This window comes from Hyperolius riggenbachi, chromosome 3, assembly GCF_040937935.1.
Source record: "Hyperolius riggenbachi isolate aHypRig1 chromosome 3, aHypRig1.pri, whole genome shotgun sequence".
Classification (NCBI taxonomy): domain Eukaryota; kingdom Metazoa; phylum Chordata; class Amphibia; order Anura; family Hyperoliidae; genus Hyperolius; species Hyperolius riggenbachi.
In genome coordinates, this window is record NC_090648.1 from 340,551,197 (window position 1) to 340,565,618 (window position 14,422).

Genomic DNA, 14,422 nt, shown 5'->3' on the forward strand with positions numbered 1-14,422 from the left:
CCTGGAATGGGGATAATTCCTCAAAATCTAAGTTATGTGGTATACCATGTGAAGGCAGGCTGCTTTTTGGATCCAATTTAGATGATACTTTAGATAGGTCATCAGATAAAAAGAAAAACTTTCCAGAAAAGAAAAGACCTTTCCAGTATAAGCGGCCATTTCGTCCCCCCATCAGGTCTGACCAAAACCCCAAGTCCTCCAAGGGTAAACGTTGGGTCCCATACAGATCACAGAAACCGAAACCCAATTTCAATCCTGCCAGGAGGCAGGATAAGCAATGACGCCAGGATTCCAGTGGGGGGGGAGAATTGCAAACTTTTTAGAAGTATGGCAGCCTCAGTTCACAAGTCAGTGGTTACTAAGGATTGTATCAGAAGGGTACCGGATAGAGTTCAATCATCATCCTCCTCTGAGGTTTTGCATTACTCCCCAACCACAAGATCAAAGAAAGTGTCGTGCACTACAAAGCGAGGTCCTATCTCTATTAGAAAAGGGGGTGATAAGATATGTACCGAGTTGTCAGAAACAGGAGGGGTTCTATTCGCCAGTATTTCTCGTAAAAAAACCACAGGGATCTTACCGATTCATCTTAAACCTAAAGAAATTAAATCTAGATGTAAAATACAGAAGATTCAGGATGGACAATATAAAATCTGTGATTCATCTCTTGCAGAAAGACGATTTTCTTGTTTCTCTAGATCTCAAGGATGCATATCTTCACCTACCTATTCATCCGTCATCACAACAGTATCTAAGATTTGCAGTCCACATGGGGGAAGAGGTAAGACATTTTCAATTTATTGCTCTTCCTTTTGGACTTTCTTCTGCCCCTTGGCTGTTTACCAAAGTCATGTCTGAGGTTCTAGCAGAGCTTAGGCTGATGGGAGTTAATATCCTTGGATATTTAGATGATTTTTTAATTTGGGGACCTACAGCGGAAAGGGTAAGATTGCAGATGCAGTCAACATTAGATTATCTGCAGCATTTAGGTTGGCTTATTAATTGGGAGAAGTCTTCACTAGTTCCTTCCCAGGTTCTTGAGTTTATCGGATTTAGCATTGATACTAGGAATGAAAGAATCTTCTTGCCTGATAGAAAGATTACTGCAATTCTAAATGCTATTTTTTCCTTTCAGAATGCAAGGACAGTATCACTGAGGAAAGCAATGGCAGTCCTGGGGCTCCTAACAGCCTCGTTTCCCGCAGTTCAGTGGGGGCAGTTCCACACAAGGATTCTGCAGTTATGGATCCTCAGATCATGGAACAGAAGCCTCACGGTATTAGACAAGAAGATCCCTATCCCTCACAGCATAAAAGTGTCCCTACTTTGGTGGCAAAACCAAGGTCATCTTTCATCAGGCCGTGTATGGAGTTATCCAGAGCAGAGGATAATTACAACAGATGCCAGTTTATGGGGTTGGGGAGCACATTTGGATGCTCTTCTGGCTCAGGGACAATGGTCAGTACAGATCAGCTCAAGATCATCCAACAGCAGGGAACTAGAAGCTGTATGGAGGGCACTGCTACACTTCAAGGATCAGATCAAGGGAACGCATGTGACGATAAGGACCGACAACAAGTCTGTGGTAGCATTCCTAAACAGACAAGGAGGCACGAAGAGCCAGATGTTATGGAAACAAACATCAAAAATTTTGTTCTGGTCAGAAAACAATATCATGTCATTACAAGCACGTCATCTAAAGGGGACATCAAACCAGTTGGCAGATTATCTAAGCAGGGAGAAGCTGGACCAGAACGAATGGTCACTCAATCCGAAGGTGTTTCAAACGATAACGTCACAGTGGGGATATCCAGAACTGGATCTATTCGCCAGGAAAAGGAACTCAAAATGCCGGAAGTTTTGTGCCCTGTTTCAGGAGGACTTACCTTGGGCAATGGATGCGTTCACAATCAGTTGGGGAGGCAGGATGATGTATGCCTTTCCGCCAATTCCATTACTTTCCAGAGTATTGAAGAAGATCATTCAGGACAGAGCGAGAATCATATTGATTGCTCCAATGTGGCCCAAACGTCCATGGTTCACATTACTACAGTCTCTAGCGATATCAGAACCAATAATCCTCCCACTGACTCAGGACTTGTTATCCCAGGGGCCAGTATTACATCCAGATCCGAGTCTACTTCACCTATCAGCTTGGAACCTGAATGGGAAATACTGAAGTCTAAGGGTTTCTCAGATGATCTGTCAGAAACACTACTCAATAGTAGAAAGAAGGTAACTCGATTAATTTACCGGAAGGCTTGGAGAGTTTTTAATCACTGGTGTATAGATAGATCCTGCAACAATAGATCGCTTAGATCAGTTTTGGAATTCTTACAGTGTGGCTATAAGAAGGGTCTTAGTATTAGTACTTTGAAAGTTCAGGTGTCAGCCTTGAGTGTGTTCCTAGAAAGGAAATTAGCACAGGAGGATTATATAATCCGTTTCTTTCAGGCTTTAAGAAGACTAAAACCATCTATACGGTCAAGAGTTCCTTCTTGGGATCTTAATACAGTGTTACAGGGTCTATGTGAGTCTCCGTTTGAACCCTTATCTCAAGTTTCGGACAAATTCCTGACATTGAAAACCATATTCCTTCTAGCAATTACTACAGCAAGAAGAATAGGTGAGCTACAAGCACTATCGATTAAGGAGCCGTACTGTGTTGTTTCAGAGGATAGAATAACATTGCGTCCGGACGCAACATTTCTTCCGAAGGTGGTTTCTTCTTTCCACAGGAACCAAGAAATTTATATCCCGTCATTTTGTGAGAATCCGGCAAATGATAAGGAAGAGAGACTACATTTGTTGGACGTGAGGAGGTGTCTGTTACAGTATTTAGAAAGATCTAATGCCTGGAGAAAATCAGATGCAATTTTTGTCCTGTTTGCAGGAAAAACAAGAGGGAACAGAGCTTCTAAGACAACCTTAGCACGCTGGATCAAACAGACAATTGTATCAGCATACCAGATACGGGGAAAGACGTTAACCTCTTCGGTCAGGGCTCATTCTACAAGAGGCATTTCTACGTCATGGGCAGAGAGGGCAGGGGCCTCCATTGAGCAGATATGCAGGGCTGCAACATGGTCAAGTCATAACACTTTTGTGAAGCATTATCGACTTAATGTATCGGCAGCTACAGATTTATCCTTTGGAAGAAAGGTTCTGCAAGCAGTGGTCCCGCCCTAAGCCTGATCTTTAGTATATCGTCTCATCCAGGGGTGCTGTCCGAGTGACGATCCGGGAAAGACAACTTTACTTACGGTAACGTCTTTTCCGGTAGTCAGGAGGACAGCACCCCTACAACCCGCCCTTATTGGGTGGAATATCAGAGGTTTGTATAAGCATTATTAAGTGTCCGTATTATCTTTTATATTAACTGAAGTATAGTGGCAAGTAAGTAGCTTATATACCTGGCTGCCTATTGCTTATGCAAATTGTTTCTTTTGCAGTTCCTGTCCACGGTGGGGAGGGAGACAAGTCTCATCCAGGGGTGCTGTCCTCCTGACTACCGGAAAAGACGTTACCGTAAGTAAAGTTGTCTTTATTACATTTTTTTCACTGGAATTCCTCTTTAAGTGTTCCAGAGTTAAATACATTAACTATTGACATTTTTTCTCTCTCCCCTTCCCTCAGAAATTGTATTTTTCCAGGAAAACTTTTATGCCTGTAATTTGCTTATCAGCGAGGTTTACTATAGTCTGGACAAGGTGACAATACAGACACAGCATGTCTGAATGTCTGAAAATTAGCTCTTTCAGGCAACAAAATAAAACAGCCTGGTTATTAATGTTGTGCACTGTACCTACACATGTTTATCTCATGTAACATGTTGCCTCGGGTACACATTAACAGTAAAGTCTTGTTGCTTTTCAAATGGAGTCACTGTGGAATTACAGCAATCAAATAGTAAAAAGCATGACATAATGTCCATCCTTTCCTAATAAATTCCTGCTTTAAGAATTCCAGAAGCAAGTCAAAAGTATTTAGAACAACAATTATGTTATGAACACTACTTTTGCCTTCATTCTTGTTGTTTATAAAGAAGTCCTTTTAATTAGGTTTTGTGTCTGTTACATTTTGTTGAATGCTTTTTTTGTTCAGTATTTAATGCTTTTATAATAATTGCAGATAAAAATAAAATGTTTCCCTTTGTGGGAGTTTGTGATATAAACATATACACTTTATCAGAGTTACCACTTTTGCTACTTATTGCTTACATCTTCAGAGCAGTGTGATCGGGGTGAAAGGTCCTCCTGTCCTATTGCTAGGAAGCTGAGGTGTGAATAAATGGGAAAGTTGTGTGACAGGGTGCATGTAAGGCTAACACAGAGCAAGACTAATTTGTGCAAAGAGCCTTTAGACTGGATTTGGTCAGAATTATTATCTAGCCATGCAAGAGCACCCCCAAATTTCCATAAGAATGCCCTCCTCACGTGACCCACACATCTCAACTGAAAGACCCGATTCATAATATATTTTGGCCAGTTTCCACATGATCTACGCATTATGCATACTGAGAAAAAGGCAGAATGCAGTTGTGTGTAATTTACACTGGTTTAGCATTCATGGTGCCTCTTGTCTTTGTTTGGTAGTTGTTACTTTTTAGTTAAGCGCTATACACAGTCACTATTAAGCAACAGAAGCAAAATATGTTTAAAGGGCTGCTTTTTGGGTCTTTTCAGGTAAGAATGGAAAGTCTTGAACATTTTCCAAGTAAATGGCATGCACATTATTGCCTGAATGTCGCCATTTGTTTATATTTCTGTCCGTTAATGTTCCACTGAAATAATACTTTGCATGACTATTTTCGTGTGTGTGTGTGTGTTGTTTTATTTTGAGATCATGCCGTCCTTGATATTGAGCATGTATTCAGGGCACATATGTACAGTAGATATTGTTTACAATGGATTATACTAGAAAATGAAAGATGCTACAGCTGTTGCAAGGTAACTTCCCAGTAACATCTAAGCTTAGTAATTGTGCTGCACAAGGTCATCAATTGCAATTGAGGCAAACAATATCCCTAAAGCTTGAATATTTTCTTTATAAATATAACAAATATTCTGTATAACCGTATATACTTTCTACTTTTATAAACCAGAACTGAGATCACAAGTGAAATTGTACATGTTAGATACTTCATGTGACTGATATATTGGATAATAAAAAAGGTACTTATGCACACTTCCTAATCCTCTAAAATGGCTGACATATGGTGTCATATGTACATTTCACACTTGGACCTAAGATGATCCAGGTTTGGCAGTCCAAACCTGGATCATCTTAGGTCCAAGTGTGAACTGTACACACTACATGGTTATATTTATGGTTACAATCTAGAGATTCCACAAAGATTCCAAACTGCAACCACATGTGGTTCCGCATGTGGTTGCAGTTTGGAATCTTTTTCACAATTGAATATCGGGAACCTTGCTCAATTGGGGATGCTCAGTTGAAGCGCATGTGGTGGTCATGTTATGGCATAGCTTTTTAATTCATTAAAGTGGACCCAAATGAAAAATACAAGATTTCAGAAATAAAATCTATTTTCTAACTTATAATAATAAACAGCAGCCTTTTTTCATCTGCATATATTTTACATTTATTGGAGGAACCCCTCCCTTCCTTTCATATTGCCGGGACAGAATCCGGCAGACTGGTGGAGGAGATCAAAAACAAAAACACACTGTTTTTGATCTCCTCCACCAGTCTGCCAAATTCTGTCACAGAGGAGCTGAGATCACCTCCTCTGTGACATCATCAGTAACAGTCTGCTACTGATGATGTCACAGAGGAGGTGATCTCAGCTTGTGTGAGATTTCACATAGACGATGCCCCTGTGAGGGAGGGTAGCTGATGACAAACACACCCATGATCTAAAACCTCCTACTAAGCTCAGAAGTAATGGCTGCCACCTGTATAACCTGTATAGTTATGAAAAGAGAAGGATGAAAAGCATGCACTGAAATGCTCATAGGCTTAAAGGAGTGTTTATCTTTGTATGTGTCAGAGTGGTGCAACGAAATATTTTGAATTAAAATAATGTTTGGTTTGGGTCCACTATAAGTACTTTAGCTCATTATTATTTTTAAGTGCTGTTCATAAATAGGTGGTAATATGTGTTTTTTTTTTTTTTTTTTGTCGTGCAATCTATTATGGTAAAAATGTTAGATTTATAATTTGGCCAGTGGGATTTTAGTATCTTTATTTTGATATTGTTAGAATATGACATATCTACTTCCTTTAAACAATGCAGATTTCCTGGCTGTCCTGCTGATCCTTTGCCTCTAATGCCGAGCATACACAGCTAGATTATGCGCCGGAATCGAGCCAGTGGCTCGATGCCAGCGCGTCCCCGCGGCCGCTAAGATCAATTCCCGCTCGTCCCCGTGGGGGCTCCTGATCATCTTTTCGTTTTTTGCCATTGTCTGCACGCGGGTATCGAGCGGGGAATCGATCCGCGCGGTGATCGGACCTGTCGGAAATTATCAATCGAACCTTCAGCGGCTCGATTGATTAAAAAAAGAAAAAGCTGTGTATGCCCGGCATTACACTTTCAGCCATAGACCCTAAACAAGCATGTAGATCAGATGTTTCTGACTAAAGCTGCGTACCCACCGGACGATGGATTGGAGGATCAGCGGCGATGCGATAAACAAACTTTCCACAATCCATCTTCTACAATCGTGCACCAAGGAAATACATAATGGGAGTAAGTCAATAGGAACTGAACGATCGCTCGTTCACTCATCCATCATGACGGTCGTTCAATTTGAATGACCATTGCGGGGTAGTCGGGTGTCTCTTCTTTAAATGTTATCCAATATCAAGAAAACGATGGTCATAAATCGTTGCAAAAATCGTTTTGTGGGTGCGGACCTTTAATCTGACTGGGTTAGCTGCATGCTTGTTTCAGGTGTGTGAATCTGAAGCCTCATCTACACGCCTAGATGAGGCTGCGATCCGGCGGCTCGATTAGCCGCCAGATCGCCTCTTCCGCGTACCCCGCATACGATTCCCCGCTTATCTTCCGCTCGATTCCCTGCCATTGTCCCCTCGCGGGGAGCGAGCAGGGAATCGGTGGAAGCAAGATCCGTCCTGTTGGATCTTATCAAACGAGCTGCATCAGCGGCTCGATTGATAAGGAGCATCGCGGCCGCATCTACGTGTGTAGATGCGGCTTAACACTACTGCTTTCAAAGAGATCAGCAGGACTGCCAGGCAACTGGTATTATTTAACAGGCAATAAATGTGAGCCACCACATACCTTTCACTTGAGTTTCTGAGTTTCCCTTTAAAGCTGGTTTTCAATCTCAAGCATTTGCTAATACGTAAAGATATAGCATTTAAATACTTGCAAAACTTACATTAAATCATCTTGTGCATACCACTGGTCCATCTCAATAAATTACTGTAGAATAGCCAGAGCCCCAGTATAGGTAGCATAATTGCCCCAGTATGGGGTGGAGGGTCCCAGCCATGAGGTGAGCTGGAGGGGTAGCAGCCAGGAAGGGGGAGCAGTGGGCTCTTCCTCCCCCCTTCCAACACTTCCCCATCCAGATATGCGGCAGTGGGCAGAAGATGAATGACTCACTCACCTGACTTCTGCGTTCCAGGCGTCTGAGCGCTCGGCTCTGCATGTGTTCCACAGGCGGCATTGAAGGAGGAGGTGACCTGCTCCGCCTTCCGGGCTGCTACCCCTCCAGCTCACCTCACAGCGGCGACCTCCCTCCATGGCCAGGTGGGCAGCAGTAAGCCCGGTGGCAGCAGCCCAGGCACACTTCCTCTTTCTGCCTTGTCGCCGCTTCCAGACTCTCACCGCCTGAGGAAGACTCCTCACTTGGCATCATAGGTGAGCCAGTCCTGAAAATATTATATATTATTATTATTATAATATTTCAATAATTCAATTCACAAAGTGAATCTCGGTAACTCTGAAATCTTAGAATAATAAACAGCTAAGAAGAATTGTATAATGTTGTACAACCTTGCATGTTCACATTTACTGGTTCTTGGTGTGCTGAAAAAAATAATTTTATATAGGTTATGCTCTCCATGCTTACATTTTGCTAAGCCATGATTGTCTCATTCCTTTTCAAAACCATTGAATCATTTTCATAATAGCGTCTGTTTTCTGTAAACTGTTCAACTAATTAGAATCTACAATTTATCATACCTCAATTGACCTGCATAATGAGATAAACATTGGTACAGGGTACCAATCCTAGGTGAGATCTTGCCTGTTTTCCCTTTTATAGTTACGTATTTTATTAATTAGAGCTAGTTCTTAATCTGTGCAGTCTGAAAAGGTGAACTGCAGTGATGGTTCGCCTGAAAGGGCCAAAACACTTGTATGTGGCTGTGCAAACCGGCCTGATAGCAGAATGGTGATACAAAGTTCAAAAGGTTATTATTTCTCTTTGTGGGAGGGTGAATGAACAAGATCTTTACGTGACATGGCTGCAGTTTACACTAGGCCTGAACGATTTTAGTAAAAAATCGAATTGAACGATTTCTGTCCGAAATCGCGATTTTTGATTTGATTCACGGTTCCCTTCAAATCAAGCATTGTTCCCCTCCTCTGTGCGTCTCTTTCCCCATCTCTTTGTGCACCATCTGTGTCTCTCTTTGTGTCCCCTCTGGGTCTCTCTCTTGCCCTCTTTGTGCCCCCTTTGTCTCTTCTGTGCCCACAAGCTGCGGCAGTACTGGACAGGGACATACCTTCCAGCACGAGTCCAGCGATGCCCATCTATCCACTTTGCCTCCTGCAGGCTCTAATACTTCCTGTATGTCATGTGACATACAGGAACCAGGAAGTATGCCGTGCATAAGAGTCAGCAGATGGCAAAAGAGGACGGACAGCGTTGGACACGTGCGGAAGGTATGCCCAACACTGCCAATGCTGCAGGCCGCACGTGCCCGCACTTGGAGTAAATTTGAAGCCGCTTCTTTAAACTTTCCCCATGCAAAAATGGCGTCATCACAGAAATTGCTACTTTGACCTAAATTGTGATCTTGGTGATCGCGTTTTTGGTTTAAATTCGATTTCTTTCAGGCCTAGTTTACTTTCATCCCTTAAAGTGTACCTGTAGTGAAAAAAGTCCCCCTAGGGGTATTTGCCTTGGGGTGGGGGAAATCTCTGGATCAAAAAAAGTTTCCTTAACCTCTGCAACCCTGTTTCTGAAAATTAGCTTGTCGGCAGCTCATGGAGGCGCAGTAGCACTGCCCCGTTTGGCTTTCTTCCGAAAAAGCCAGCTGGATAGGGTCCGCTCTACTGCACAGGCACAAGCCGCCTGTGCCTGCTCAGTAGCATGGACCTGATCGGAATTGGCTATATCTGCTGGAGTGTGAGCAGGATGGTGCTAGTGTGCGTTGGACAGGGATGCCACTATTCAGGAGTCCCAGCGCTGGAACAGGCTGACGTACAAGAACAGAGGAAGCCTCTTTAGAATCCAAAGGCTTCCCACTCCTGAGGTAACTATATGATTTCTTCTTTTTCACAAATCACAGGTTTACTTTAAATTGAAAATGAGAATATGAAATACCTGGAAAGTTCTATTTATTGGTATTTCTACACATACAATGTATCCTCTCACAAGCCTATTTTCATGTCATGTTTGCTTAAGTCTTTCGGCTCAGAATAGGAAGATGTGGAAAGAGCCATATAATGCAAACCTAGAATATCTGAACCATTGCAATAGGTATGATGTATGCACTGGCGTACATTTGAAAGAGTTTTTCAGCATCATTTCTCCTAGCAGCATTTGGGGATTCCAGACTATGACTTGGCCTGTCTCTCCTAGGGAACAACAGTAGCCAGAAGCAGCAGCATGTTAATGTGAGCAAAGACCACATATGGGAAATGTTTCCACATGGAGGGGGCAGGTACTGGTCAGTGTACAAAGACCACATATGGGAAATGTTTCCACATGGAGGGGGCAGGTACTGGTCAGTGTACAAAGACCACATATGGGAAATGTTTCCACATGGAGGGGGGCAAGTAGTGGTCAGTGTGCAAAGACCACATATGGGAAATGTTTCCACATGGAGGGAGGCAAGTAGTGGTCAGTGTGCAAAGACCACATATGGGAAATGTTTCCACATGGAGGGGGCAAGTAGTGGTCAGTGTGTGTCTGCGAGGGTTACATGAACTGGCAAAATTAAATGTTGTCCCTTCGTAAAGAGTTAGAGGTGCAGAGCCTATTATAGCTTTACCAAAGGTAATTGTTCTATAATGGTAAAAAAAAGCCATTTCATATTTCAAGAAAAATGTGTTAATTGTTACCTACATTAAGTCTCAAGAACCAGGACTAATATGAAGGAAAGGATAGCAGTTGTGCAGTGAGGAGCGCGAGTTGTGAAATTATTTGTCAGCGCACCCCTCAGTATTGCAAATCAAATGTTTTATTCACACAGAGTGCCAGTGGGAAGTAGGGTATTTCTGGGCATAGGTAGCACCATATGAGCGGCCAGCTAGAACATCACAGGTTGCAGGGCTCAAAGAGGCACTGTAGTGACCTATAACAAAATATTCAGGATACCCAGTCTGAAGGTAATTTTCCTAGTTTCAGCATCAGAAACACTTCCTATATCTAAATATTGCTGAATATTGTGTTTAGCCTGGGCTGATTAGCTATGCGGAATCCCCATTCTGGGAGACCAGGTATATTTTGTACCGGCTTCGGCACTTATCAGTAATTAAACATTTTGCAGAGATCACCTGCCAGCAGTGAAGATGAACCGCCTGTGATAAATTTCAGAATGTAAATCAGGTTTAGGAAAGATTTTAAAATTTGAATATTGTAAAAAAAAAAAAAAAAGCAATTTTACTAATTACATTATTTTCACCACAGTTCCTCTCTATGTTGGCTGCATTATTGTCAGAGGTGTCAAATGGTTTCCCTAACTGCCACTGTCTGCTACTTATGGTGCCCGTACACAGTACAATAAAGACATTTGATTTTCCCTTTTATTAGACCAAAATGATCAAATAAAATGAAAATCAAAAAGATTTTTTTTTTTTTTTACCAAGAAAAATGAACGACTATCAAAAAAAATCCAATCGGACGTGTTGGAAAAATGTACCTGTATTTGATCGGAATAATCAAACAAAATTATCTAATCGGAAATAATGAAAAATTGTACCATGTATGCGCGCTATTAGTGAGATGTATGCCATATGTTTTCCAATAAATGTAAAATAAATGGAAAGAAGCTAGAAATGTTCAGCTAAACGATTGATGGTGGCCACTATTGGTCCAATCCTTTTCATCATACAATCTTACCATTTCTATGTAATATAAAGCCGGGTCTACACAGCACGATGTGTCTTTTCAATCCAGCCACTGATGCGGCTCGATTGATAAGAATCGACAGGTCCGATCTCGCCACGGCCGGTTCCCCGCCAGCGAACAATAGCCAGGAATCGAGCGGAAGATAAGCGGCGGGGACGAGGGGGGGATCGAATCCAACGCACGAGCGGGTACGCGCGGGGATGCGGCAGAGTTGATCCAGCGGCTAATCGAGCCGCCGGATTGCTCCGTGTAGACTGATCCTAAGGGACTGCCTAAATTATCCATTCAATATATTCACTCAGTTTACCTAAAACCATTATAGATTTGATAAAATTGGATAAAAAAGTTTGGATCATTAGTGGCCACTCTAAGAAGTCCTAATCTGTGAAGCACCTTGCATTGCACAGCACATAATATGGAAGAGAAGAGGACCCGATCGCTGTAGTACAGAAGAGCCTGGCTTTGTTGGCTCCCTTGTTGTCATGGCAATGGACACAGAACACAAAAAGCACAAGCATGCATGGAACCACTGTCTGCTTTCCATGCAGACTTAGCTAATTCACGGTGCAGGCGTGTGGTGGATTTTGATTTCAGACTTTATGATCCTGACTCCAGACAAAACTTTTTTTCCCCCTTAAAGTCGTAGAGAGCACAGGGAAGTGCTAGAATCTCTGATGGGCTTTTATTGCTGCATGGAACCCCATTGGATAATTTCATTTCCTGTTTATCACAAATGTCACAGAAAGTAAATGGCATCTTCTCATCTGAAACATGACAATGGTAAATACACTTATTTTTGAAACTAGAGTGAGGAAGCATGCAGGGGCGTAGCAATAGGGGGTGCAGAGGTAGCGACCGCATCGGGGCCCTTGGGCCAGAGGGGCCCTCCCACAACTACAGTATTAGCTCCCTGTTGGTACTGTGCTCATAATAATCACTTCTATAGATACTTTTAATATTGGTAAGTATTAACAAACTGTTCCCCATCCCATTCTTGCACCTCTGACACTGTAGTTGCCATTGGCAGGTTTTGGTACGCCGTATCAATTGTTATGTATAGAGTGCATGGGGGGCCCCATGTAAAACTTGCATCGGGGCCCACAGCTCCTTAGCTATGCCACTGGTCAAGCATGTACTGCTTGGTGTCGCTGTTGCAGTAATTTCACTTCCTTTTCTGTACTTCTTGGTGCCTGAAAGGACAGCATGTGCACAGACAGCAGAAAGCTGTCTCTAACCTCCCCATTTTAACCCCCCAAAAATGTGATAGAAGTATGGCTTTCAATGTCAGATCCTTTTAAAAGTGCACCTGACCTCTGGATGCCTTTTAATTAAACTGTACCTGAAGAGAGAAAAAGAAAGTTTGGATACCTCAGTAGGCGGAAGCCTCTACAGGGGTATAGCAACAGGGGGTGCTGAGGTTGCGACCGCATTGGGGCCAGAGGGGCACTGGGAGGCCTTCCCTCAACTGCAGTATTAGCCCTTTTTTTTTTCTGTACTCATAATGATCACTTCTATGGATACTTTGAATAGGAGTAATCATTAACAAACTGTTCCCATAGCCTTCTTGCACCTCTGACACTGTAGTTGTCATTGGCAAGTTTTGGTGCGCCATATCAATTGTTATATATAGAGTGCTTGGGGGCCCCAATGTGAAACTTGCATTGGGGCCCACAGGTCCTTAGCTACACCACTGAGCCTCTAGATAGTCCAGAAGCTTCCCTGATATTTTTGCGCCCCTCCATTCATGAGCTGGGACCCTTAGAAGGCATATGACAATATGGTGCTTATGGTCACGCTCCCCTTTGTGTACTAGTGCAGCTGTACTGTGCAGGCGCAGAGTATGGCCTGTTTATGCCTGTAGCATGGAGATGCCTGTATATGGCGGCTCAATGCCACTGCACAGGTGCAAACTTTATTGGTGCCTGTGCTCGTACACAGAAGGGATCGGAGCCCTGGAGAGGGTCCCAGTGAGGAGCGAAGGAGTCGTAGAGGATCTGGGAATCCGATGATGAGTCTCTCCGTACTGCCCTTGTGCCAGTGTATTATGGACCCGCTAATTTGCAAAAGTGCTCAGGATGTACTACCTAAGCATTCTCAAGGACTCTTAAAGGTGTATTAGACCAGTTGGTTGAATAACTTGCATTGCTGGGCAGTGATGGACTGAGGGCACAGAGAGAGGACCATGAAGGCTCTATGGGATGTAGAGCCTTCTCTCTCCATAGGTAAGAATCTAATTTGTTTTTACAGGATCACTTCAGTATTGCTTTAAATAAAAGACATTTGTACGGTATCTTCCACTTTAAGGATACAGCTGGCAATCTGAAAGATACGTTTCACTCCCCTGGGGCTGCTTCCAGCCCATAGAAGTCTGTTAGATCCCACGGCACAGTTCCGCTCTGAGCCAGGCCTCCGCTCTCCACTCTGTAAGATTACGACCCGTGGCCGGGATCTTCTGCGCATGCACGCCTCCCCTGATCGTGCTCCCTTCGCTTGGAGTGATGTGCGCTTGTGCAGTTCAATTCTCTCTCAACCGTGGGAGAGCAATCGCAAGAGGCGCACATGCACAGAAGATCCCGGCTGCAGTTCGCAATCTTATGGAGGAGAGAGTGGAGGCCTTACTCAGGTCCCACGGCACAGTTCCGCTCTAACAGACTTCTAGGGGCTGGAAGAAGCCCCAGGTTAGTGAAACGTTTATCATTCAGATAACCCATGGCTCTGGCTTATTGCACAGGCAGGCTCGTGCAGCTAATGCGCAGCCACAAAGCAGGCCCCCGATATGATTAGCGACAATGCCCTGTCACTAATCTTCAGGAGGTGGGGGGGCACGCTCAGTGGCAAGGGAAGCCTCAAAAAGATCCTGAGGCATCCCTCTCTTTAGGTAAGAATCTAATTTTGTGCCCGAGCTTTGGTTACACTTTAAGCAGGCTTATAACCTTTATCGCTGTATACTGAGAGTGTCCATTCTGCAGCTTTCTCCAGGAAGGCTATAAGATAACTTTGTGCTTTTGTTAAAAAATGTTACTTCGGTATATAGGCAGATTATATAATGTTATTTACTGTAGGTATAACATGGCAGATAAAGACACACGTGAAGGAGAATTTAGCTGAGGGTTCTCTTATAAATG

At 43.2% G+C, this 14,422-nt stretch overlaps 2 protein-coding genes across 5 annotated transcripts in view; both read left to right on the forward strand.

Moving 5' to 3' along the window:
- Positions 1-14,422, forward strand: part of LOC137563885 (uncharacterized) — a 348,893-nt gene that overhangs the window by 17,775 nt on the left and 316,696 nt on the right. Inside the window, exon 1 of one of the 4 annotated variants that reach the window (XM_068276933.1) lies at positions 11,942-12,077. The exons of the other annotated variants lie outside the window; for them this stretch is intronic. Within the exon in view, the coding sequence (XP_068133034.1) occupies positions 12,069-12,077 (9 nt within the window). The 5' untranslated portion in view covers positions 11,942-12,068. Of the gene's footprint in view, positions 1-11,941; positions 12,078-14,422 lie in introns of those variants that run through there. 4 annotated transcript variants of the gene reach the window in all.
- On the forward strand, positions 328-3,251 carry LOC137563884 (uncharacterized). The gene is made up of 2 exons (XM_068276930.1): positions 328-781; positions 1,136-3,251. The coding sequence occupies exons 1-2, from the start codon at positions 328-330 to the stop codon at positions 3,187-3,189; spliced, it is 2,508 nt and encodes an 835-aa protein (XP_068133031.1). The 3' UTR covers positions 3,190-3,251.

What these genes read in the sequence shown, in the direction of transcription:
- LOC137563884 (XM_068276930.1), top strand. Translation starts at nt 328, where the DNA reads ATGGCAGCCTCAGTTCACAAGTCAGTGGTTACTAAGGATTGTATCAGA. An exon ending in CAGTCCACATGGGGGAAGAG is followed by an intron (nt 782 to 1,135) that starts GTAAGACATTTT and finishes TTTTCCTTTCAG; the next exon opens with AATGCAAGGACAGTATCACT.